This window comes from Orbicella franksi, chromosome 3, assembly GCF_964199315.1.
Source record: "Orbicella franksi chromosome 3, jaOrbFran1.1, whole genome shotgun sequence".
NCBI classification, from domain to species: Eukaryota; Metazoa; Cnidaria; class Anthozoa; order Scleractinia; family Merulinidae; genus Orbicella; species Orbicella franksi.
The window spans coordinates 27,571,952-27,596,632 of record NC_138147.1 but is presented as its reverse complement, the minus strand read 5'-3'; the positions used below and the strand labels follow the sequence as shown (position 1 = coordinate 27,596,632).

At 39.2% G+C, this 24,681-nt stretch overlaps 1 protein-coding gene across 2 annotated transcripts; it reads left to right on the top strand.

Annotated features, from left to right (window-relative positions):
- Positions 1-2,767: 2,767 nt before the first annotated feature.
- Positions 2,768-24,446, top strand: LOC145481763 (phosphatidylinositol 4,5-bisphosphate 3-kinase catalytic subunit beta isoform-like). Of its 2 annotated transcripts, none has more exons than XM_081460291.1 (19): positions 2,768-4,420; positions 5,397-5,633; positions 6,280-6,486; positions 7,799-8,023; positions 8,202-8,243; positions 8,666-8,769; positions 9,272-9,356; positions 10,771-10,892; positions 12,389-12,428; positions 12,626-12,729; positions 13,177-13,276; positions 13,991-14,047; positions 15,686-15,804; positions 17,073-17,182; positions 17,534-17,612; positions 18,186-18,350; positions 20,439-20,556; positions 21,346-21,491; positions 21,796-24,446. In XM_081460291.1, the coding sequence occupies exons 1-19, from the start codon at positions 3,632-3,634 to the stop codon at positions 22,055-22,057; spliced, it is 3,111 nt and encodes a 1,036-aa protein (XP_081316417.1). In that variant the 5' UTR covers positions 2,768-3,631; the 3' UTR covers positions 22,058-24,446. The 2 variants fall into 2 exon arrangements, with proteins under 2 accessions (XP_081316417.1, XP_081316418.1); XM_081460292.1 differs by having other exon boundaries at positions 4,343-4,420; positions 5,467-5,633.
- Positions 24,447-24,681: the final 235 nt, after the last annotated feature.

The window sequence follows — 24,681 nt, the reverse complement described above, 5'->3', positions numbered from 1 at the left end:
ATAAAGTCCCAACATTTCGGCGACCTCATGATGACATGTCCATTATCAAAGCATGAAGAAATGAGAGCGAGATCAAAAGAGGTAAGACCTGTAGATTTACATAAATGGAGTTAAGTAATAGATAATGGCGTCATGAAGTCGCCGAAACGTCGGGACATATATTGTATCGTTAGTTTTTACTTGCTTATGTATTTCAAATTAAGCATTGTAAATAAAAAAGAACATAATCTTCTACACTGAATAGATATACATCTTTCTCCATATTCACTTATGTTGCTTATCAGAAGCAAAAAAAAAAATGCAGATATTTCTACCCAATAGTTTTTTCTTTCTCGACGGAAACAAAAACCAGTCAGTCTTCGTTTAATAGAAAACCAGCTGCTCGGCTGTAAATAGATTGTCTTTTCAAACTGTCAGTGATTCGTGTGGGCGGTGTTGATATGTTTCAGCAAAGTTATACATAACGTTTAGAATGTTTGTCAGTTGTTAAGAGGCCAAGTTTCGACAGTGATAGGTTATCAGTTCCAGCTTGCAGTTAGTCGGCGACGAAAAGCCATCGTCATGTCAATATGGCGACTGAAAACTTTACTGGAGATGGACAACAGAAAACATCTGAACAACTATTATGTTCGTCAGATTTAACCGTTGGACTGCACGGCCACATGGCATTTATTTCAGTAAACTCTTTCCTGTCCGCCACTGCATTTCCCGGGAATGCTCTGATTCTTATTGCTCTTAACAAGGAGTCTTCACTTCATCCGCCGTCCAAACTTTTGCTTCGTTGCCTTGCAACAACTGATCTCTGTGTTGGTCTTGTTTCAGAGCCTCTCACTGTTACCTATTGGATGTCTATGGTGAATGAACATTGGAAGATTTGTCGCTACGTATACAAGGCAGCCTTTATAACAGGCCACTTATTGAGTGGAGTGTCTGTGTTGACACTGACTGCAATAAGTGTGGACAGACTTCTCGCCCTGTTGTTAGGATTGAGATACAGACAAGTTGTAACTTTGAAGCGAATCTACGTGATCATTATTACCTTTTGGATTGTTTCCGCTGCCCTTTCAGCAATGAAATGCTGTAGTGTTCTCATAACGATATGGTATTCCATTATAGGCACACTAGTGTGTCTAGTAACTTCTATCTTCTCTTACACGAAGATTTTCTTCACCCTCCGTCATCGTCAATATCAAGTACCTAAACAACAGATTTCCCAACCCTTTCATATACCTTAACTTGTGAAATCCCTGCCCTTTTATACACCTGAAGCCTGAAAAAGGAACCCTTTTCGGGCAGAGCCTCCCCGTATGGGCCATTATATAGGGAGTAACATCCCCCCCCGGGCCTAACTTAATGAAAGCGGAAAAAATTGTCAGTGTATTCAACGTGTCCCAGTTCATTGTAAATAAATCAACTCGCTTGTCGGTGGCTTCCTCTACAACCTGTTTTATTTTTATCAACTGCTTTGCCTTTCGCCAGTTGTTCGTTTTTTCACGCTTGTTACGTTACTTTAATTCAGTTGAATTATTTCTTTCTGAATTGTTTATTGTTCAGTCAAGAGCCTTTGGCTATAAACACCGGCTGACCGAAGGTAAATAATTGATTCAAAGACAATTTTTTTTATTGTGACTGATAATAAAAATGCTTTACATTCAACTGAGAAAAGCGAAAGAGAATTAAATATTACCAAAAATTTCTGCTGCTGCAGATACAAGGACAAAATGTCAGGTTCAGTGCTAATATATACCTAAGGCAAAATTACAATCAGAGAAATGCATGGTGGAGGTTGCTTTTATGTGAGGCATTAACTTATCAGTGAAGATCAAATTCTCAAGCTTCGCTCTATTGAGTAATTGAACTTATATTCATGTAAAATTTGAGAATTGAAGTGTTAAAAGTGTTGTGGTAGGATCGTTCGAGGTAAGCGTGCCGAGCATTCTTGGTAATAAAACTTCTCACACCGTGCTATTGGAAGCAGAGGTTTCTGAAGCAAACATCTTTCCTTCAAGATAACTCTTCTGTCTTAATTATTAAATGCAAATTATAATGTTTATTTATTGAATGGAGTTCGACTGACAAGGCTACAGCTGAAGGCTAGTTTTCACTGGCTCATCAGCAACACGATGTAACACACGTTGTGAAGAAGTGCCTGTTTTGTTAGGAACGTTTTCAGACAAATTAAAGGCACCGATTATCAACTTTTCTGCGTATGCTGCTCGTCAAAAGTACTGCCTTAGAACCAAAATGAGATAAACTTTATCAAAGAAATCTTTGCGAAAAATTTATGCAAATGAAAAAACAGGAAATTTTTTGCTCTCGACATATGTAAACATTTTTAAAACAGACAAATTTAGGGACTTCCTCGTTAGCAAGGCTCAATGTTTATCTGATGTCTGGGGGTTTTTTGTAGTTGTAAAAACACGGAAGGAATAAATTAAAATCACTGACTTTTGTACGTCATCGGAAAAGCTGATAGATTAAGCAAAGAAAAGGAAAAAAACAAACAAACAAACAAAGATACTTGAGTATTACATCTTAGTTTGAATAGAAGTGTTCTATTTCATTTTCAAAAAACAATTATTTTTAGAGTTGTCTAATACGGCAAAATTTCGTGAAAGTAACTTTATGATCGGCGTCATTGGTCTGAGATAGTTGATGCTGTGTAGTATCAGCTGTGCAAATTTGTAGTAGGAAGTTTGGAAACGAAACATTTGAACATTGTTGACGTTCGAAATGCCGGCACGGCGCTCGGTGAAAGTTGGGGGGGGGGTGGAGACGGGGAGACAGAGGGCGGGAGCCCGGGAGAATAGGGGGCGGAAAGCGGGAGAGGAAAGGGCGGGAAGTGGGAGTTTTAAGAAGGTAAGAATCATTTATTGAGCGTTAAAATGCTTTCAAAAACAAGAATCCAAAATGTTTGTTGACTTACATTTAGCTTATTTTGAAACTTCTTGACCAGCGGAAAAATGAAAATTCGCCCTTGGGGTGAAAAACTGAGGCCTCCTTCCGCTAAAATTAGAAACCCTTTCGGCGGTGGCTACTTCATAGGTCATGAAATGTCACTGAAGCTGTCAAAAGACGTGAAAAATAGGAGCAAGGCTGAAAACAAAGGAAAAAAGGAAAGAAACGCCTATGGATTGGCCAGCTAAATGACAAGGATGTGTTATGAGCCCCTTGTTTACAGGGGACGGGAGCAAGACGGACGGGAACGGGAGTCGGGAGATAAAGGAACCCCGCTGAAAGCGGTATGGACGAAAAGGGATTGGAAAGAAATTGTCCTCTCCCCAGTTTGCACTCGTTATACGAAACCAAGATGGCGGCTTCAGTAGGGCTGAAACGCGGAAATATTCTCTCCCCAGTGAAGAGCAATTTACGGTTCATTGACGGATTCAGTTTCGCTTTGTTATTTAACCAATCCAACCAGTCCAATTCTTCATTTTGTTCACATTCAGATAATGAGACACAATTTCGTTACGAATCATCACACTCCGAGGAATAACGAATCTGGAACGTACTGTTTTCACTGTTGGTCGCGAGGCTGTTTTGACAAATTGTGTCTGTTGCGTAAATATTGGACATGCATGGAGTTATTTTGTGTCAAGAAATACTTTGAAGTCACCTGCCAAGATTAAACATGCCTCCGGGATTTCGGCGTAATTTCTGGGACAATTATGAGCCCGGTTCGCTGGTGAATGTTGATTGCTTTCTGCCAACCGGAGTGGTTATTCAACTTCAAGTTCGCACTGACGCACCTCTGGGAGAGATCAAGAATCGACTGTGGAGAGAAGCCAGCAGTTATCCCTTGTTTAATTTGCTCAAAGATGCATCAGCCTACGTGTTTGTGTGCGTGAATCAGAAAGGAAAACAGGAGGAACTCTTGGACGAATCGCGCCAGTTGATCGATGTGCGTCCTTTTAGATCGTTGTTGAAACTGATCCACAAAAAAGGTGACAACGAAGAGAAACTATTCAATTCTCACATCGGCAACCTGATCGGGAAGAGCTTGCATGAATTCCATCAAATGCAGGATACCGAAGTGGACGATTTCCGTCGAAAGTATCGTCAATTTGCGGAGAAAATTGCCTGCGAGCGGCGTCAGCTCGATTGGATGGGACGGGCGATGTACGCCTACCCTCCCGAAATTGAAACCACTGAGCCCGCTTCGCATATTGAAAACAATTTAATGGAAAGCAGGCGTTTCTTAGTCAATGTGGCCATCAAGAACAATCGAGCTTCAGTAAAAGACATGTACGTTTTCAACGTTCCTGCAGATGCGTTTCCAGAAGAGCTCTTGACGTTGGTGTTGAAGAGGCGAAGTGTTGTTATGGGAGATCTGGACCTTGAAAACCAGTCTGATTGGGTGTTGAAGATTGTTGGGCAAGAAAGTTATTTGTTGGGAAATTATTCACTATTGCAGTACACGGTAGGTAGCCCCTTTTAATGAGAGAAAGTAGCTATTACCAGAGTTTAAGGCTTTATTTCCTTATAGCCCCTTATTTAATTATGCACAGTCATACTCAATTATGCATACTTTGAATTTTGTGAGTCTTTTTGAATTCAAAGTTGCCATTTGATATAGGATAATAAAAATTATGTAACAATGTGGAAATCTTTCTATATTGGCTGAGAAATAATTCATCAGTGAATGGTGTGTAGCGTACATGTATATGTACAATTTCTACACCATATTTGATAAGCAGGAAGTGAACTATTTGACTATAAGTATTCAGTTTTTCTTCCTGAAATCCTTCACTGCTCACTATGCAATTGCTAGAAACTTAACTTTTCACATGCAAGCAAAAGCAGTCTAGTGAACTATCAGGAGGACGAAAATATGTGAAATTTTCGTATAGTGGCATAGAATTATTTAGTTTTGTTTACTTGTAAATTTGCCAGTCCCATTAAATTCACGACTGCCATTTGTGTGTGATGATGGTAGAAATGAAACTATCTCTATTTAATTTAGTATAGGAAATCTGGAAACATTTAATTTTTTTTTTTTTTTGGTAAATCCATAATGTACAACATGAACATGAATACAACAATGACTCATTTAGACCTACAGAAGTGAAGTAATTTAATTGAAATCAGTGATCTTTAGTCATCAGAACTACATAAAATTTAATACATCCAAGAATTCAATACATCCAAGTTGTCCATTGTAACGATGTGACCACATGACATGAGCACATGACCATATGACATGACCACATGAAGTGTCTACAATTCCATAATAACTGTAGCAGGAGTCCATATCAGTGAGAGTTGTTTGCATACATTTTTTTGTAGTTTTTGCTTGGGATTTTAGCTTCTGTCCTTAATATAGTGGCTCTCCATAATTGTAAGGTGTCCACAAGGCAAGAGGTAATGGTAATTAGTTGTTTCTTATTTTGTTTCAGTACATTCGCACTTGTATATCTAAGGGTGTCAGACCAATGCTTTCACTTGTGCTTCGTTCCTCACTTCAAGTTGAAGTACTCGACATGCAGAGTAGGATAAGTCATTTTCCACAAGGGCCAGCTCCGCCACTACCCCAAAAATCATTGCCAGCAACTCTACAACTGTGGGATATTGAGACACATGTACGAATTAAGATTGTTTCTGCAGCTAATGTGAATGCAGGTGATTTAATGAAGGTATGCAAGCTATTTTTGTGTTTTTATTCCACCAGTAAAAAAAATACAGTAAATTGTGTATCATTAGAAACCTTTTTCGTAATTTTTTATTAGGAGTCTGTTGTAGCCCAGTTCTCAATCTTCTTCAGTCGTGATAGTTTTCAAAGGGCAAGCTGTAAGAAGTCATAGACATATTGGCTTCTTCCCCACTTTGCGTCTACTGGACCTTTAGGTCAGGCCACCCTTTAGATCTCCCTCCTTAACTTCCACTTGGAATTTTGCTGCTCACATTTCCAATGCATTCCTTGCACTACAGATGAGAAGACATCAACTTGATAAATTGTTTTTAAAATGTCAAGGAAACAACTTTCTTTGCATGCTGCATAAAAGATTGGTTTTGTCATGTAGATGGTTCAGTCTCATCTGATGATCTAGACATTGTAAAACTTAACTGTTCGTTAAAATCATATGGCTTAAACAATGATTTTTTATTATCACTGGTAATATTTTTCTGTAAAATAGACTTAAGTGTAGTTGTAGGTACAAGTACAATATTAACAATGTTGACAATGTGTAGAGGAGTTAAACTGGGAAGTGCACCTGCCACGATTTCGTGATCATTACATTATTGTTGATCATTTGGCTTTTTATGTGCAAACCTATTTAGGTTGGTGTGAGAGCAGGTATTTACCATGGTGCAGAAGCTCTGTGTGACATTACAAGCACAAGACCAGAGAGTGGATCAAATCCATCTTGGAACCAGTATTTGGACTTTGACTTAAATATGGTTGATATTCCTCGTATGGCACGCCTTTGCCTCGTTATTTATGGCATTTATGTTACTACAAAGAGGACCAGAAGAAGGACAAAAGAGGTAAAAATACATGTAATCGCACAACACACAAATCATCTTGGCCTTGACATAGACTTACAGTAAATCACATGGCCGCCATGGACAAGACTTGATATTATTATGAGAGACTTTATTATTATTATGAGAGGCCTGGTATTCCCAGCGAGACTTCAATGAGGTCAATGAATGTATCAGCTTATAATCCATCAAATATTTTCTCTTGCTTGTGATTAGTTTAGGTGTGTCACGCGACTGAATATGCCCCAGCTAAAACTGAGGAATATCTGAGTGATATTCCCCAATTTTCAAAATGGTGCGTGTTGTGAAAAATATTATTTTGAAGGATAATAAACACAAATTATTTTAGCCTCCCTTTCGAGCGAAAACATGCTCTGATATTTGACCTTGGATATTATCTGTTCCTTAAAGCTCACAGTTTCCCTTTAGCTGCACTCTCAGAAAATTAATCGCTTCTCGGAACAGATAATGTCCGCGGACAAATATCCCAGCATGTTTTCGTGCCAAATGGAGGCTATTGTTTATATAATTTCCAAGTATTTACATGCACATGTCGATCATGTGATTTGTAATGTGGGCAGCATGTGTTTGTCGCATTTTGCTGGATCAGTGTAGTATGGGCAAAGTTGTGAATTAAGCCAACAATAATATTTCAGTTGGCTTTTTAAACCGATGAAGGTCAAAGTTGTTTGGCCAAAACATATTTCTATAAGTTGCTATATATAAACATTGTTGCAAGTTTTAACATTTCAGCTAGTTCAGAGTCAAATGCAACTTTGAATGTCACTGCACAGTATGAATTAAAGTGCCAATGAAGTAAAAATAATTGCTGCTTATTTGAAAAGCCTTTCAAAATGAAAGAAGAACATTTGGCATTAATTTTTCCTTCTTGGAATATCTTCTTTTGTTTAAGAGATGTTTACATTTTTGTTTTTATATGCAAATGAGGAAAGTGATGACATCATAAATTGTTCCTCTAAAACAGTAAAATACCAAATCAAGAATATCTCTAGAAATATTAGAATGGTGTTATTCAAACTTGGCAACCAAGAAATGTACATCACAAAAGAAACAAATTTATGTGCTCCGTCGTGCCAACCCGTTGAATAATATTAAAGTTTGTTTTCTTTATTTTCATACGTTTATTTGAATCAATTTAACCATCCGTTCACGATCAGTAAGGTTGTTAATTGTTTTAAAATATTGTCTGATCTCTATTGTGCAGGGGATGTTCGTGGAATTTTGAAATTATGGACCAAGATACTCTCCCACTTAAAATATTGCCTGAGTGTCAAACCATTTTTTGTCTTTTTAGGAAATCATTCCAATGGCATGGGTCAACACGACCCTATTTGATTACCAGGGTAAACTACGGCAGGGTCCATTGAAGCTCTTTGCGTGGGCTGTACCTGAAACAATGGCAGATCAACTCAATCCAGTTGGTACAGTGGTCTCCAATCTCAACACTACTACCTCAGTCTCACTCAACATTGAATTTCCAAGCTACTGCCATGCTGTTGTGTATCCGTCATTCGACATGGTAAGAAGAGCGTTAAATGTGTAATTTGGAGTAGGATACATGGATTTTACTGTGAAATTTCAAAACTCCATGAGGCCCAATCTTGTCCCAAGAGCCCCTGAAAGGAGACTTGATGGACAATTTCAAGTTTGGGCCTGAAAGGGGTTTCTGTTGAAAGTTCTGTTTTATGTGTCTGTAGGTTGCTGAACTGGCTGCAGGAGTAACTGACGCCAAGATTTTTGTAAGTATCCTTAACAAATCAACTGTATTTTGGTGTACCCTTGTATAAATAACATAAATGACATCATAAAATGCTCAAAACTCAAGTGGAACCAGAAGTTGCAGGCAAGTGGTTTCACTGCAAAATTTTATGTTTTTGTATGAGAAAATTCCCTCACTTATCATACATGTAACAACATTATATTAGAACCACACACTTGAAAGTGCCAGTTACTGGAAGAAATGCTGTTGCAGCCCAAGTGTTAACAGTTATAATAAAATATGTAGTGAAATCTTGTGGGCAGCGATTTCCATACAGAAAGTCTGAAAGCTGATATTCTCCCAATTGTGGACATCCTAGTGTTGTAGTAAATAAATTATAATTACACTGTAAATATAATTTATTATAATAATTCAGTTTGTTCAATAAACCTATCAATACAGGGAGGAGCAGATGAAACATTGCTTGAACAACTAAGGCAGGTTGTAGACCGTGAGCCTTTGGCAGTGATCTTTGATCAAGAAAAGGAACTTGTTTGGGAGAGGAGGTTTGTGTTTTTGATCTTTTGTCATCTTTGAAAATCACGGTATTAAAAAATAAAAAACGCAAATCTCTTGCATTAAATTGAAGAAGCTTTGGCAAGTACAGTATAACATTGTGGGAGGTGTGGTGGCCTCATGGTTAGTGCGCTCGTCTACAGATCTAGCGGTCTGGGTTCAAATCCTGCCTGGGGACATTGTGTTGTGTTCTTGGGCAAGACGCTTTACTCTCACAGTGCCTCTCTCCACCCAGGTGTATAAATGGGTACTCACGAACTTAATGCTCGAGGTAACCTTGCGATGGACTAGCATCCCATCCAGGGGGGAGTAGAAATGCCCCCAGTTGTTTCATGTTACTGAAACCAGGATTAAAGCTCTGGTCTGATGGGCCGCTTGGCTTGATGCAGACTTTACCTTACAGTATAACTTTATATTAATTATTATTTGGTATAACTCATACTGCTGTTGTTTTGTGGTCCCAGAATAACTATCACATGACTGTTCTTGCAGAATTGACTGTCGAGAACATTTCCCACACGCTCTAGCAAAATTGTTGTGCTGCGTGAAATGGAACAGAAAGGAAGATGTTGCTTTGGTAATGAACAAGCGTTTTCTAACTTGTACCCTACCAATAAGCACTATATTAAATGCCATTAAATAAAATGATGAGAAGAAAGATTAAGAATATTGTCAATCGACGTTTCAATGCATCAAGCATCATTCCCAAGACTGAGGTCATTAATCCTAGTATCAAAGTTGTCATTTACTGGTTGAGCTTGAAATGGACTGCATTCCAGTATGCGTGGATTATGTGAATGTGCTAATCATCGGAGAATAGTTTTGCGTGGAGCGAGTCAGACTGCACGTTGAGTGATGGGCACTGAATAAATGCCAGGTTTAAATAAACATTGCCAAATTTGACAAGGTCAAGATTTGAATAACTACTCAAAGGTCTAATTAATCTAGAAAATCTGAAAATTATGACCAGTGAGTTAATGTATTGTGACTGACACCTGCATTTTGGACATATTGATCACAATGTTTATAATTTTTAACCCAGCTAAGAGCTGATACAAGCTATTTCCATTGTCAACATGAAATAATGGGTCTAGGTATGTTAAAAATTATCAAATGTAAAAAAAAAGTTGGTGATTGAGCACTGGTAACATTTTTATGAATCTAAGGTAGTGTGAGATGAAAACTATGTTCTAATTAAACATGACTTAGTGAGTGTTTTGTGTTTCACCTAAGTACATGCATATGGACTTGTATTTCCTAACATGAAGAGAGGTGGAAAACAGTACGGACACAAAAGAAATTATGAAACTACATGTATCCTAATTATTAAAGGGGTATAGAATGGTCCCATTTGATTTAAAAGTGGTTGCAAAATTTGGCCTTTTCTTGAATTGCTCACAAAAATTAGATGAGTGCTCACTTGCTCATGCTCGCAAAATGTTTGCCACTGCTCACATGCTCGAATTCTTGTTAAAATGTGCTTGATCCCTTATGGCAAAAGTGGAAAACATTAGGGAAGCATACACATGCTATGAATGTTTCTGGAAACATGCTTCCTCATTTTGCTGACGTTTGAAACTGATGCATGTAAGAATTCTTCACGAAAGCCACCCACAAAGATAGAGCTTAGGCTAGCAGAAAATTTATGAAGTGCTCGCTGCTTGCCATCTATATTATGTTTCTAAAGTGCTTGCTGCTGGCAAGACAAACTTGATCACTGCTCGTACTCACAAAAATAAACAAACTGCTTGCATGCTCGCAAAGACCATTTGATACCCCTTATTAAGAGCACATTATCAAATGTTGTAATGGTTGTTATCCTTTTGTTTTAATGCAATGAATAATCATTATCAGATGAGTGTGTTTTATGTGGACATGTTCTGTCATGTTATGCTTGTTTTTAAATATATTAAGTGAAACTGTCCTCACATATATCTTTTTTCCTTTGAACATGACAATTTAATGTAACTATCATGTAACTATGCTTTCAGATGCAGATTGTGCTTCCAACTTGGCCCAGGCTGGACCCAGAGCAGGCTTTAGAACTGTTGGATTTCACGTATGCTGACCAGGAAGTAAGGAAGATTGCTGTGCAGTGCATTGAAAACATGAGGTGGGTATTTTCTGCAATCCCAAATTTTGTATATTTACCTTACCATCCTGTGGTGACATAGCAATCATTGACATGGTTAGCCCTTATTAACTGAGCTTAGTTGGTCTGTATGGCAGAATATTAACCAAGGTTGTGAGTACAGTGTGCACATGACCGAGGTCAAGATTCTCCCATACAGACCAACTAAGCTCGGTTAAGATGTTTATTATATGGTCAACAAGAACAGTTTAATTCGTTAATGAAACTGGTTTGTACTAGCTGGCATTTTGCTTATGAACGGTGATGAACTAAACTTGTTTGCTCGTCCTCTTTACACATCAGCCTTTTTGGCACTTCCATAAATAAATGATGTTAGAAGAAAATAGTCAATATTTTTGCATTTTAGTTTGCAACTTTTTCATTGCAAGACATTACTGGTCTAGATGGGAAAATCTAGACCGCTTTAAACATTGATTTCATCCAATCAAATTCAGGAATTCAGTAGTTCCCAGTCTTCCTGAGACACAGCTATCTAATAGCGGAGCCCCATACTCATATAGGAAAGAAAAGGAAACCCGTGAGTTGATTTTCTCATGGTTATCATGGCTAGAGGTATTGCTCGTGGGCGCACAACGACGACGACGACAACAGAGTCGCACAACATGACGGCCATACTCCAAATAATGGGTTGACAGAGACATGCAGCCTTGGTTTACCATGCACTTCTTTGATATTGGACATCCATGTTATGATCTATTGATACCTGTCAAAACAAGGTATCCACTGACCAGTATCACGTGACCATATCGCCGGCTCAAGTTTACAGCTCATTGAGGTCGCATGTTTATTTGAAGTTGACTGCTGACCAAGTGCTGGTTTCAATTGGATCACGGGCTCATCTCAGGTTAACTTGTTGAAAACAGGGCAGGATTGTTCGGAAGCCGGTTAATGCTAGTTAACCCAGAGTTAAAAGTTAAACGAATTATAACATTTTCTTCTATACAAATGTTGTTTGCTGCTTTGTTTTGTGTATATAGTGATTATTAAAACTCAAAACAGAAGGCCAGACAATATACAGAAAACCTCAATGCAAAGTTTCAAAACTCAAATCAAAATGCTGCCTTTTCCTGGGTTATTTGGCTCTGAACAACCCGGCCCAGGAGCCAGCTTTTAGGCTGGCCTAAATCTATATATGATATATATGATGATATATGATGAGGGAGTGCATTGGCCGTATTATAATGAGCTCTGTTTTGTATTTTTGGGTAAGACGTTTTACTCCTTCAGTGCCTTTTCCTGCATTCTGTAGGTGTAAAGGAGAGGGTGGCAATTAAATGCACCCCATGCACCCAGAGAAGAAGAGAAATACTCCTAGCCATAACTTGGCTAGCGTAAGACCTGAGAATTTCATACGGGTTAAGACTGCTATATTTTTCCAGTGTTACTTCTTTGCCATTCCCACGTATGCTGTAATCATTGCCAATTCAATACCTTTTTGCCTCAACTTTGTTTTGCAGCGACAGGGAAATTTCACAATACCTTCTACAGCTAGTCCAGGTAAACCTTAAATTTTGTTACACTTACTGAGTTGATTTCATTTGATCCTTTGGTCAATTGGCATCTGATTTGTCTTATCAGTATCAATGGACTTTCTTCTTTCTTTCTTTCTTTCTTCTTCTTTCCTCTTTTTATTTAATGAAATAATTTAAGTATGAATATGAGCTTTTTTTGCATTTTTGTTGTCATGTCTGCAGGTTCTTAAATATGAATCGTACCTAGATAATGACTTGGCAGAGTTTTTACTCAGAAGAGCTCTTAAGAATCAGCACTTTGGACATCAGTTGTTTTGGCTCCTCAGGTACAAATAAACTATTTTTAGTATTAGCATTAGTCTTAGGCTCTCTTACATTCACGAACACTTGTGAAAGATAACAGATTTCTTGTTTACAACCGACTGTAAGTGAAGTCTCTCATAAAGTGACGAACTGTCTGTCAGTAATCTTGCCGATCTTGGAAAACCATATTGTATAGAGAAGTAACAGTATGGCCACTGTAAGTTGTCAAATCAAATCCTCCACCCTACTGTTATCTGAATTTGTTCTCGGTAGTCCCAAGTTCAACTCCTCGGCCGTGCTGTGTAAATAGCCAACTGGTCAGCGTACCACCAGTTGGGATTCTTACATGTAATAGTTTATGTTCCATTAGCAATATTTGTTTATTCATTTACAGTGTCCCCTATTGGCACAACATTACTAAATTTATTTATTGATTGATTTGTTTATTTATTATTATTTTGTCTCCTCAGAGCTGAAATGGAGAACCCAGAAGTATCAGTAAGGTTTGGTCTGATGTTAGAGGCTTACTGTCGTGGTGCCCCGTCACACATGAAAAGCCTGCAGCGCCAGGTTAGTATGGGTTTTGTGTGAACACACCCATCAGGGAAAGAATTACAGGCTGAATCTTGATACTAGTTGAACCTGTCTTTCCATACTGTTGATACTGGGCGTCTGTTGAAATGGCTTTTTTTTTTCAGGCCGTTGCACGCGCCGTTGGTTTCAGCTGCGGGTTCAAACAAAGTGATCACGTCATGACAAACATCTTGGCCACAGTTTGCGGAACAACTTTCGAAAATTCCTCAAAAGTAGCGAGGTCGTGGCAAATCTTATCAATTCGAACGCGCTAGAAAGTACGAAACTCTGCAACAAACTTGTAAACAAACTGTGAAGCACCTTCCCCGTTCACTGACTTCACGCATCACACGATCATAAAATTCGTCATCACGTGGTTACAGTATTGGTTTTTTTTTTGAATCCGTGAATGAAACCAATGGTGCATTCAACGGCCTGAAAAAAAAGAGCCATTTCCACACACGTCTGGGATCAATAGTACACTGGTTGGCACTCTGCTACTGAGCTACAGAGGACTTGTAAGAGCAGGAGAGGCACTGTGAGATTAAAGTGACTTGCCCAAGAATACAACACGTTGGCCCCGGCCACGGCTCGAACGGACCGCTCAATCCGGAGTCGAGCGCACTAAGCATGCGGTCTCCATGCCTCCACCAATATACCCGTAGATGATAAAGGATGCAAGTGAATATATGAACATTTAATTTTTTTCAGGCCCATGCTCTTAGCAAGATGAAGGCTGTTACTGAGCTACTGCAGCTTATGGAGAAGGTATTGATGACAGTTTCTGGTGTTGTTAGCAATACTGTTAGCGTTAAAAAAAAAACAGATGAACCCCAAAGCGTATTACGATCTGTTCTATTTTGTTTCCCGAAAATTTTAATATTTGCTCTCGAGGGACCAGTCATAAGGTGATTTGCTATATAGCACAATAAAGACGTGGGAAGAACTCATGTGTAAAACAGCAGTCGTCGGTCGACATTCGCGGGTGACAGTGCACATGAAACCCTCGACGTCATAAGCCTGGTTTTCACTAGCGACGCAAGCGCAAGCACAAGCGCAAACATAGTACTTCTTATTTCCCCGTGAAAATGGCCCTAACGCAGGCATAAGAAAAACGCAAACACAAGCACATGGGTTGAAATTTTTCCTTTTTCTTGTGCTTGAGCTTATGCTTGCGTTTGCGCTGCAACAAGTGAAAACGAAATACCGCTCAAGCATAACGCAAGCACAACGATATTTACCACACGTGGTTATGTTTGGCCAATGAAAACACTGTATCCAGATTAACTCGCGCGTAGACAATTTTTCAAAATGGCGGAAGGTTCGGATGATTTTGCTTGTGCTTGTGCTTGTGCTTGTGTTTGTGTCGAATTTCATTTTCACTTGGGTCATCCCTACTGCTTGCATTTGTGCTTGCGCTTGTGCTTACGTCGCTAGTGAAAACCAGGCTATAGAGTTTTCAATGTTGTTGCCTTCTTCTAATAAGCGCTCGCCTAGAGGCATTTGGCGGAAAACAGCCGTGTTGTTGAATGTGATGTGACCTCAAAGTAGCAAATGAGAGCGTGTGCTGGTGGGAAAGAAATATAGAGCGATTGTTGCAGACCATGGGGTATCCACGCCATCACATACCTCAGGCAGTTCTTTGTCTCGTTGTTTCACCATTTTTCCGAAAATTAATCCGTTGGATTTTTTTTTCCTAAAGAACCATTTTGGTCTAGTCGTGCACCTATGAAAGCCGAAAAGCAAACGGTAAATGAAACAAGACTTTCCAAAACAAAACTAGTGAGAAAATGGCACTATCTTTTCAGGAGTTCTTTTTTCTTCTGGAAATTTCCCACTGGGTTAACCGAAAAGTCCTGTTCCATTTACATTCCAACCGGAATTACCGGAACGTTTTGGTAAATGGACAACGACCTCTGTGCCTTGTCCCGATGCCTGCCTACTCTAGGAAGATGGCTCCTCTATTTTTGCAGGCTGTAACGTAAGGCTTGAAGTATTAACCATAACTCAATACTGGAGTGACGCCTCCTCTAGGAGTTAAGCATGCAATACTGAAATGTTAGACAAATCTTTTCATTTCAGGACTGAAAATTTACGAAAGTCGATGACATTAAAACTGAAACAAACAAACAGTGAATTAATATTGCAACCTAACTGAAACTAAACACCGTGGAATGACTACCGATTTACTAACACTAGCATTCCCTCCAGCGGGGAAGGTGGTGATGATTCAATTCTCTTCATGCCACGAAGATTGGAATAAGCTCAGTGGTCCAGTGGTATTGGGCACTTGAACCTTAGATCAAACTTTATTTTTCAAGGCTATTTAAGTTGTTAGATGCTTTGATATTTATGTTGACGGCTTAGTGTGGTTTTCAATTTGGTTTTCTTCTTCTTCGTTTTCAGGACAAAAGGGACAAGAATTTGAAAACTATGAAAGGACTTCTACGACAAAAAACTTACCAGTTGGCACTATCTAAAATTAGCTCTCCTCTTGATCCAAGCTACGAGCTGCGAGAGTTAAAGTATGAGATGTCATTCTTGTTAAGTACATGGCTTTTGATGTATTTTGCTTAAAAATGGCTGCTGTAATAGCTTTTCATTAGATCGGGTTTCTCTTGAGCGTCCAAAGCTATAATCCATCAAATATTTTCGCTCGCGCGCGATCGGTCAAATCGCGTCACGTGACTGAATGTACCCCGTTTAAACTGGGGAATATTCGAGTGATATTCCCCAATTTTCAAACTTGCGCTTGCTGCCAAAAATATATGAAGGATAAACACGATAGCCTCCATTTGGCGCGACAATATGGGTGGATATTCGTCCTTGGACATTATCTGTTTCTCAAAGCTCACAGGTTTTCTCGAGCTACGTTCGCAGCAATCTGTTGGCTTCTCGGAACAGATAATGAGCGCAGACAAATGCCTTAGCATATTCTCGCGCCAATAATTAATTAATTAACTAACTAATCAACTAACTAACTAACTAACTAACTAACTAACTAACTAACTAACTAACTAACTAACTAACTAACTAACTAAGTAAGTAACTAAATAAATAAATAAATAAATAAATGAATAAATAAACAAATACATTATTGAGTATAATAGAAACAAATGAAAACTCTCCATAAACCAAACATCTCCTTTAACTTCGCGTACAATTGGTATTAACTAGTGTCAAAAAGTTAACTCATTCATCCCCATGACCTTTGCCCGGTAGTGGAAGGTGGTTGTACAATGAGGGATTTAGGGTTATTACTGTAATGCCAAGCTTGAATTCACTTAAATTTTTCCCATGTCTCTGAACGCATTGGAAGCTTATAACGGAAGATAACCTACAATCCTGGCTAAAATTCTCGGGATAGTCCTTGCGCTTCTAGTGATTGTACAGCTCACCTAACAGAGAAATGCATATACCCTCCCTCCCTCCCCACTTACCCCCTTACAATGTTGTCCATATAGGAAGAATTCTATCCACTAGTGAACATTGTTGGGGGTGCGTGTTGAGGGGGGGGGGGGGAGGAGGAGGAGGAGGAGGAGGAGGAGGAGGAGGAGGAGGAGGAGGAGGTGGAGTAGTAACTAAATTACGGCTCGTTTAATTAATAGACAAACATTCATGTTTCTGTTCACGATATAAGTTAGGTGTCCCAAGGACTTTTGGCGAGAATTGTAGCTCTCTACACACATTGAAATATGATATAGTGCTAGATTATCGTGAGCTCATGTCAAGTTTGACATGAATTAAGTTTGTATTTCTTTATATTGGAACTCTGCCTTGTTTTTTCTGTCAGTGTTGAAGATTGCAAGTTTATGGATTCAAAAATGCGGCCACTGTTTTTAGTGTTTAAAAACTGGGATGACTTGGGTGACCTTGTACGCATTATCTTCAAGAATGGCGATGGTGAGTGTGATATCATTTGATTGACTGGTTGTAACGTTATTGAAGAGGTGTACATGCAATCTTGTTCATAGCCATGCTTGTCAGACAACACTGCGTGATGAACCAAGTAACGCCGGCAAAGGAGACTTCAGTGTGTCCCGAATAATTGGCACACTTTACTTTGGGGCTCAAATCATGTAGCCATGTTTGTCCCTCTCTCTCGGGCCCTCTCTCCTAGTGCGTGCCCGCCCACAACATTGAGTAAAACATTTTCCCGTTGTCCCTTCAGCGATGAATGAAAGAAGAGACCAATTAACTGTAGTTAATCCACTTAGCGACCTGAAATAAACTCGGTCTGTTTGTGTCATCCAGATCTTCGTCAGGACATGTTAACGTTACAAATGTTTAAAATCATGGACAGGATCTGGCAGAATGAAGGCCTGGATTTAGGGTAAGTTTTGCGACAATTTTAATGGCGATAATTTCCAAATTATTTTAATTCTGAAATTGTTTTAGCATAACTTAGTGACTGCTCTATCAAACAAAAACATATATTTGTATTTCAGGAAAACATCATGAAAACTTCATGAAAAGGCGAACTTGAAACTTCAAGATTAACCAGCTCTGTAGTTAGACCGCTTTTGTGTAGCCAGTCAGATTCTGTGTTTACCTGAATCAGTCAATGTGTTATGGTAATTACAACTTTGCTCTCACTTCAACAATTGACCTTTCATGTTCATCTTTCTTGGCGCATTTTGTGTAAAACTGTAAAATTTACAATTTTAGCGCCGTTTCTTCAAAAATTCAACCAGAGAGCAGTGATAATCCTTGTTTAAAAAGAAAATCACTCCCTGTTGCTTGTGGTAGAACAGTATGTACGGCGCATGCGTAATGCCCTTGCATAACTCACGAGATTACTACTGGTTCCCTTTGACTTGCAGTAAGTCTTTCTTGTTAATGGAATTCACTTGACATTTGTAGAGATGACTATAAAATAAATAATTCTTGATCCTTTCTATTATAGAATGACCCCGTATGGCTGTTTGTCCACGGGCAGCTCTGTTGGACTGATCGAGGTCGTTCATGATTCTATGACCATAGCAAAGCTACAGAGAAACAAGGGAGTCGCTGCTTTCAATTATAACTGCATTTTGGATTGGCTGAAGGAATTTCACTCCACTGAAGAAAGGTGTGTGTATTGCAGAACTTGCAGGGAATCCAGAAATCCTGAAAATAGTTGGAAATCGTGTGATTGTTTTAAAGTACCTATGAAGTAAAAAATAATTGCTGCTTAGTTGGAAGGCTTTTCAAAGTAAAGAAGAATGGCGTTTCCCTTTTTGGAATATCTTTTTTCGTTCTAGAGATATTTACGTTTTTGTATTATGCAAATAAGGAAATTAATGACGTCATAGGTGTTTCCACTTGAACAGTAAAACACTGAATCAAGAATATCTCTAGGAATATCGGAGCAGTGTTCTTCAAACTTCGCACCACAAATGTGCATCACAAAAGAAAGAGAATGACACCTTCTGGGTTGTTGCCATGGCAACACTTTTGGCTCCAGTCTCTTTCTGTGAAAAACCAAATATGCCAATTTGCGACCCTTCGAAAAGGGACAGAGGGTCTTGCTCAGAACACACATGATTCCCATATTGTCTTAACTCTCCCCATTAGATTGTTGGGAGTGGATGATCCTTGTTTACGATAAAATCTGGTAATGTTAGTTTTAATTGAAACAGGACCAGCGGCATAACTGTTGTCATGGCGACGGCACGATGGGTGTCACTTTGTTTCTCTTGTAACATACATTTCTGGTGCCAAGTTTCAAGAACACTGCTTTAATATTTCTAGAGATATTCTTGATTGAGTGTTGAACTGTTTTAGTGGGACCACCTATGACGTCATCACTTATAATACAAAAACGTGAACATCTCTAAAACGAAAAAAGATATTCCAAAAAGGAAAACGCCATTCTTCTTTACTTTGAAAAGCCTTTGAAATCAGCAGCAATTATTTTTTACTTCATAGGCACTTTAATTTCCAGGCCTGGAATAAAAAGATCAGCACTGACTTCATTGTTTGTATTTTTCTTCATTGACATGCAACTTTGCGCAGAGAAGTCACCTTGCTAGATACAACTTGACCCCAAGCATTTAGGAGCCTGTGAAACGTAGTAATTAGTGAAATGTTTGGCTCTTTGGGTGTAAAGGTCGGCACACACGAGGGGACTAGTAGTCCCTGCGACTAGTCCCTGCGACTAGTCCCTGCGACTAGTCCCTGCGACTAGTCCCCTGAAGAGTTTACACGAAGGGACTGGTAACAGGGACTTGTCCCACGAACAGTTCACACGAAGCGTCTTGAGGAACAAGTCGCAGGGACTTGTCCCTAAAATTCAAACCAGTTTGAATTCGTGGGACTAGTCGTAGGAACCAAAGTTGGTCCGTGCGACTAGATGTTGAAGTAAAAATGGCCAGTTCACACGATGGGCCGGGACTTGTTGCCGCGACTTGTTTCAGGGACTAGTCGCTGGGTTTGCCGACCTTAATAATCGAGGAGAAATTGGCTTTCAAAATATGCAAAATTTTCGCGGGCCAAAAATACATTTTTCGTAAAATTTGATGTTTTTAAACCCTCGTCGCACAAAACGTACTGTCTACATCTACATCTTCATGTTTAAGGCAGCAAAAACTTGAGTAACCACGCCATGTATAAAATTTTAAAATATCAACGATAGACGGGCCCAAATTCCTTGAGACAGTTAATCGTGGCACGCCCTTTCCATATTCAAGACTGATATCTTTGTAGCTTGATCAAAAACTGAATCCAAGTTGAGGATTGTGACTTTAAATTGGATTAACAACAAATTTAGTGGGTGTTTCCTCTTTCCTGCTTTGTTTCTTAGTTCTTAGTTGATGTCTGCTTTGTTCGAGTTATGTAAGTTATTTTACTGCAATAATAGCACCACTTGTCACAAAAGCGTTTGTTCCCTTTTAAAATGAGGTTAGAACAAGGGAGTGGCAAACGAGCCGTTAAGCGAGTGTGTCACTGATGTTCTTACCACATTTTGACGTCTTCTGTGATCAATTGCTGAAAAGAAGCAGGTACTTTTTGTTTGCATTAAAAAAATGTTATCTATACGTCTGTCTTGTCCTGTAACAACCAGTCAAAATGCGAGAATAATTTGACTTATTTTATTAAAAACTAATGCACGCTCAGCTCCAATAGCGGGTATACAGCAGCTATATTCTAAAATTGAATTTTTTTTTTTTTCATGTAGTCTGTCTGAGGCCGTGCGTCGTTTCACGCTCTCTTGTGCCGGGTACTGTGTGGCTACGTATGTTCTGGGGGTGGGTGACAGGCACAATGACAACATTATGGTGAAGAAAACAGGACAGGTAGGTTTGCGACCATACGTGTTCATAACGAAAGGTAAACTTTAACACGGAGCCAATGACGTCCCGTTTTAGTAGTACAATAAAAGCGCGGGAAAAAGTTCCCCTTGCCAAATCACGATTGGTTTTAGTTTTGACACTGGCGACTCAGACGTCGTACATGATCTACGTGACGTTAAGCTTTTGCCGATTGCGTTACGAGTTCAGCCGTTTGAGACGATGTATGAGAGTGCTTTGAAAATTGCTCTAAATACTACTGGTTCAAAATAATTGATAAAGATAGTGGTTTACTTGACATTTGTCTTGCGTTGTTTTGATGGCTCTGTTTTCCTGGAGACGGTCTCAAGCCATTTACGCGAGTTATCCTTCTAGAAATGGCTTTAAACCGTCTCCTTTTATTTTAATTATTTCCTGCACTAAGGTAAAGACTGCACACAAGCCAAGTGGCCCATCACGCCGGAGCTTATGCGGGTTTCTGTAACATGAGGCGACTAGGAGTATTTGTACTTCCCCCTGGATGGGATGCTAGTCCGTTGCAGGATTACTACATTACTTTTGCCGGTACCCAGTTATACACCTGAATGGAGAGAGGCACTGTGAGAGAATGGTGTCTTGCCTAGAACACAACACAATGTCTCCGGGCAGAGCTCGAATCCGGACCGCTCGATCCGGAGACGAGCGCACTAATCATGAGGCCACCGGTCCTCCCACAGTTCACTTAGCATTATGATGATTAACTACATAGATTTATCAATAGCTGGATGCCCTCTCTGTAATTCGTCTCCTTTTCAGATGTTCCACATCGACTTCGGTCATATCCTCGGTAACTTCAAGAGCAAGTTTGGAGTTCAGAGAGAAAGGGTACCCTTTGTACTTACCGATCATTTTGTACAGGTGATTTCCGAGGGCAAAAGGCAAGGCACGGTCGAGTTTAAGAGGTAAATCTTTGCTAGTCTCAGTAGTGATTCAATGGGTCTTCTTTAAAGGAGCTCTGTCACGTTATTTTAACCTGAAAATAATAGTCTACTGAGATAGAAAAATGCCAAAGAGATAATAATAAACCATAAAGGAACAAGGATGGCTAAAGATGGAGAAGATTAACACGGATTACAAACGACGAACTTGAAACATTTAGGCGAAATTTTTCAAGTTGCGTAAACCTTGACGTTGCTCCTTTAAAAACACATATAGCAGTTTGAACGTTTTTTTTTTTTTTTCTTTTTGATTTTCTTTTCCTGTTAGGTTTAAACAGCTCTGTGAACGAGCCTTTCTGATACTTCGCCGCAAGGGACCTCTTCTGATCAACCTGTTTGTCATGATGTTGTCCGCTGGACTCCCAGAGTTGCGGTCACTTGACGACATTGGCTACTTGCGGAAGACACTGTTGTTGTCTTCCTCTGAAGAAGACGCCATCAAGGATTTTAGGAAGAAGTTCGACCATGCCATCAACAAAAGCCTTTCAACGTCAATGAACTGGTTTGCTCACAATTTAAACCAAAAGTAACCCTTGAAGAGTATCGAAATTGCAGAAGCTCCCCTATTTTAAAGTCAACTGTTCAGTGGATTGGTTTCGTACTAAAAGCCCATTTAAGGCTTGAAATGTCTCATTTGGCCAGCGGCAGGGTCAAGTAAACGCGGGAAAAGTTACGGTGACCAGGTTTTACGTTTCTCTCTTTTAAATTTGATTGGCCGGAGAGAAATAAGCCTCTATTCTGATTGGCTTGAAACCGACACTGGTGTAGTCACGCTGTTACGCTACGTATCTTTCTCTCAACTTGTCTCGCAAATGTTTGCGCTGCTGCATTACAAATTTCACAAGACATTGCCTAGTATAACCCTTTGAAATGACCTTTCGTTGCAGTAATCGCTGGAGAACTTGATTTGATTTTGTACTACCCTTGATGCATTCAAATGTTGCGAAACATATTCATTTACACTTGATATATTTTTTTGAGCAAGCTTTGTCGCAACAAGTTAAAATTGTGAGACAAGTTGACAGAAAAATTGCCCTGTATAACAAAAGTACTTTACGCGAGTAAGAGTAACTTGACAATTTTTTTTACAGGGTTGTGTATAGGAAAACAAGTTCTCGTTGACAGATTTCTCCTTGGAAGTCTTTTTTCTGGTGTGCGAGGCAAAAATTAACTATCTTTGACTAGTCTTGTTAAGACAGATTGAAAACAGGTAAATTTGTCAATTAAGACACAAAAATTGCAACTAAGCATTCTAGCCAAATGAGTACTGTTTTCTTGTACCCACGTACAATATACCGTAAACTGCCGCTTAGAAGACCCTTCGGTTATACGTCCATCTACCTGTAAACGAAAAACATACATCTGGTTGTAAGCCCCCCACCCCGGATATAAGCCCCCACTAGTTTTCCTTGTTTTGAATTCATTTTATTATGATGTTTTATATTCATGTTTGAAAGCTTAATTACCAGTAAATGGAAAATGTATTTCGATCTACCTGTGCAGCTATAGTTCGTATCGAAACGGGTTTTTTTTATTCCGGTTATAAGCCCTTTCGGATATAAGCCCCTCCACTTATAAGCCCATCTAAAAACTCTTACGAAGTTATTTAAACCCGGGCACTATAAGCGGCAGTTTTATGGTACAATCCTTAGAATAATAGGTGTGAATTTGCGTTCAATGCAGCTAAAAGTTGCATGCAGAGTTTTTTTTTTTTTAATCGAACACAAATACATAATTATGTTCTTGAAGTAGCTTTGCTGCAATCGTTTCTAAAAAAAAATGGACTTCAATCTATTTTGTGCAATGCTTGTTGCAACGAAAATGTTACTGGACATATCCACTGCTTGCGTTTTTATACTAGGCAATCTGTTCTTACAATCTGTGAGTAGCAACAAAATTGCGGGAGAAGGTCCTTAGTGTAATAGCACCTGCAGGGAATTTTCCCTCAATTTTGGTGTAACTATAAAATAGTATGAAAATTTATCATCATTTATTAGAATAGATATTAGATATTGTTAGATATTTATTAGTCTTATTTAGTATACTTTTTTAGTAATTCGAGGTTAGTTGGAAATATTAAAATAAATTTTTATTTCGAAGGCAGAGTAAAGATGGAGAAATAATGACATTGAAGTATAAACTTAGCAATGAAGTATAAATTATTGTGTGTTGGGCTAACCCGCGTAGCGTAGGATTTCGCGCGTGACTGGTTTGCTTCGCCCACGCCCTTTTCCCTTTCGGAAACGGTCCTTGCCATTTTTGCGACATTTAGAAATTTTGCCAACTATTAATGAGTTTTTTTCTACCAAATTAGAGAAAAAGGAAAGTTATAAGTCACGACCCGGTATCGAACCCAGAACCTTTCGCATGCTAACTATACACCACGAGGTTGATCCGGCATCGACCATTTACGAGAGGGAAATCAGCTCCGCCGGCGGAGACGCGGACTGGTAGGGCTCACTCACGGTTCTTTCGTCAGAGGCTCCACCGTTAAAACAAAGCACTCACGGGCAAAATCTAGGCTAATGTTAGGGCGTGCTCGTACCTTGTACAATGCGGGCAATCTAGTGTGAACGCAAACTTGCATTGCTTTAGAGGACTTTCTAAATTTTTATACCTAAATAAACGTGAAAGACCAGTGCCAAAAATGCGGAAATTGCCATTTTTTCGAAGGTAGCTGTTGTCCTCGACCATAAGATACGGGTGATAATATAAAAAGATCCATATATTTTTTAACATTTCCTCCGTGAGAAGAAGGATTCCGAGACCGGGCGATTTTGCCTGTTTATGGCAATAAACAGTTGTCCTTCGGTAAAAAAATGCACTAAGTTTTTCAGCTTGTTTATTTTAGACATCGACTGTACTTGTCTGGACGTTATAATAAAGAACAGGTCCGTTCCTGAGAGAACGGCACTATTACCCCAGAGTTTGTCGTGCGTTCAGAGTAAAGATTGCGTGACGGGCCCGCAGAGGTCAGCGACAAGCTCGTGCAATCTCACCAGAAAAAACAATTGGTAAAGCATCGAGGGGCATAATATTTGCCCTTTTAATAAAGATTTTTCCACGCAGAAACAATACATTTGTATTTGCTCATGATTCCAATTTTTTGGTATCTATACCCTTGGGAAATCTTTGAAAATTCCGTCCGGGTTTA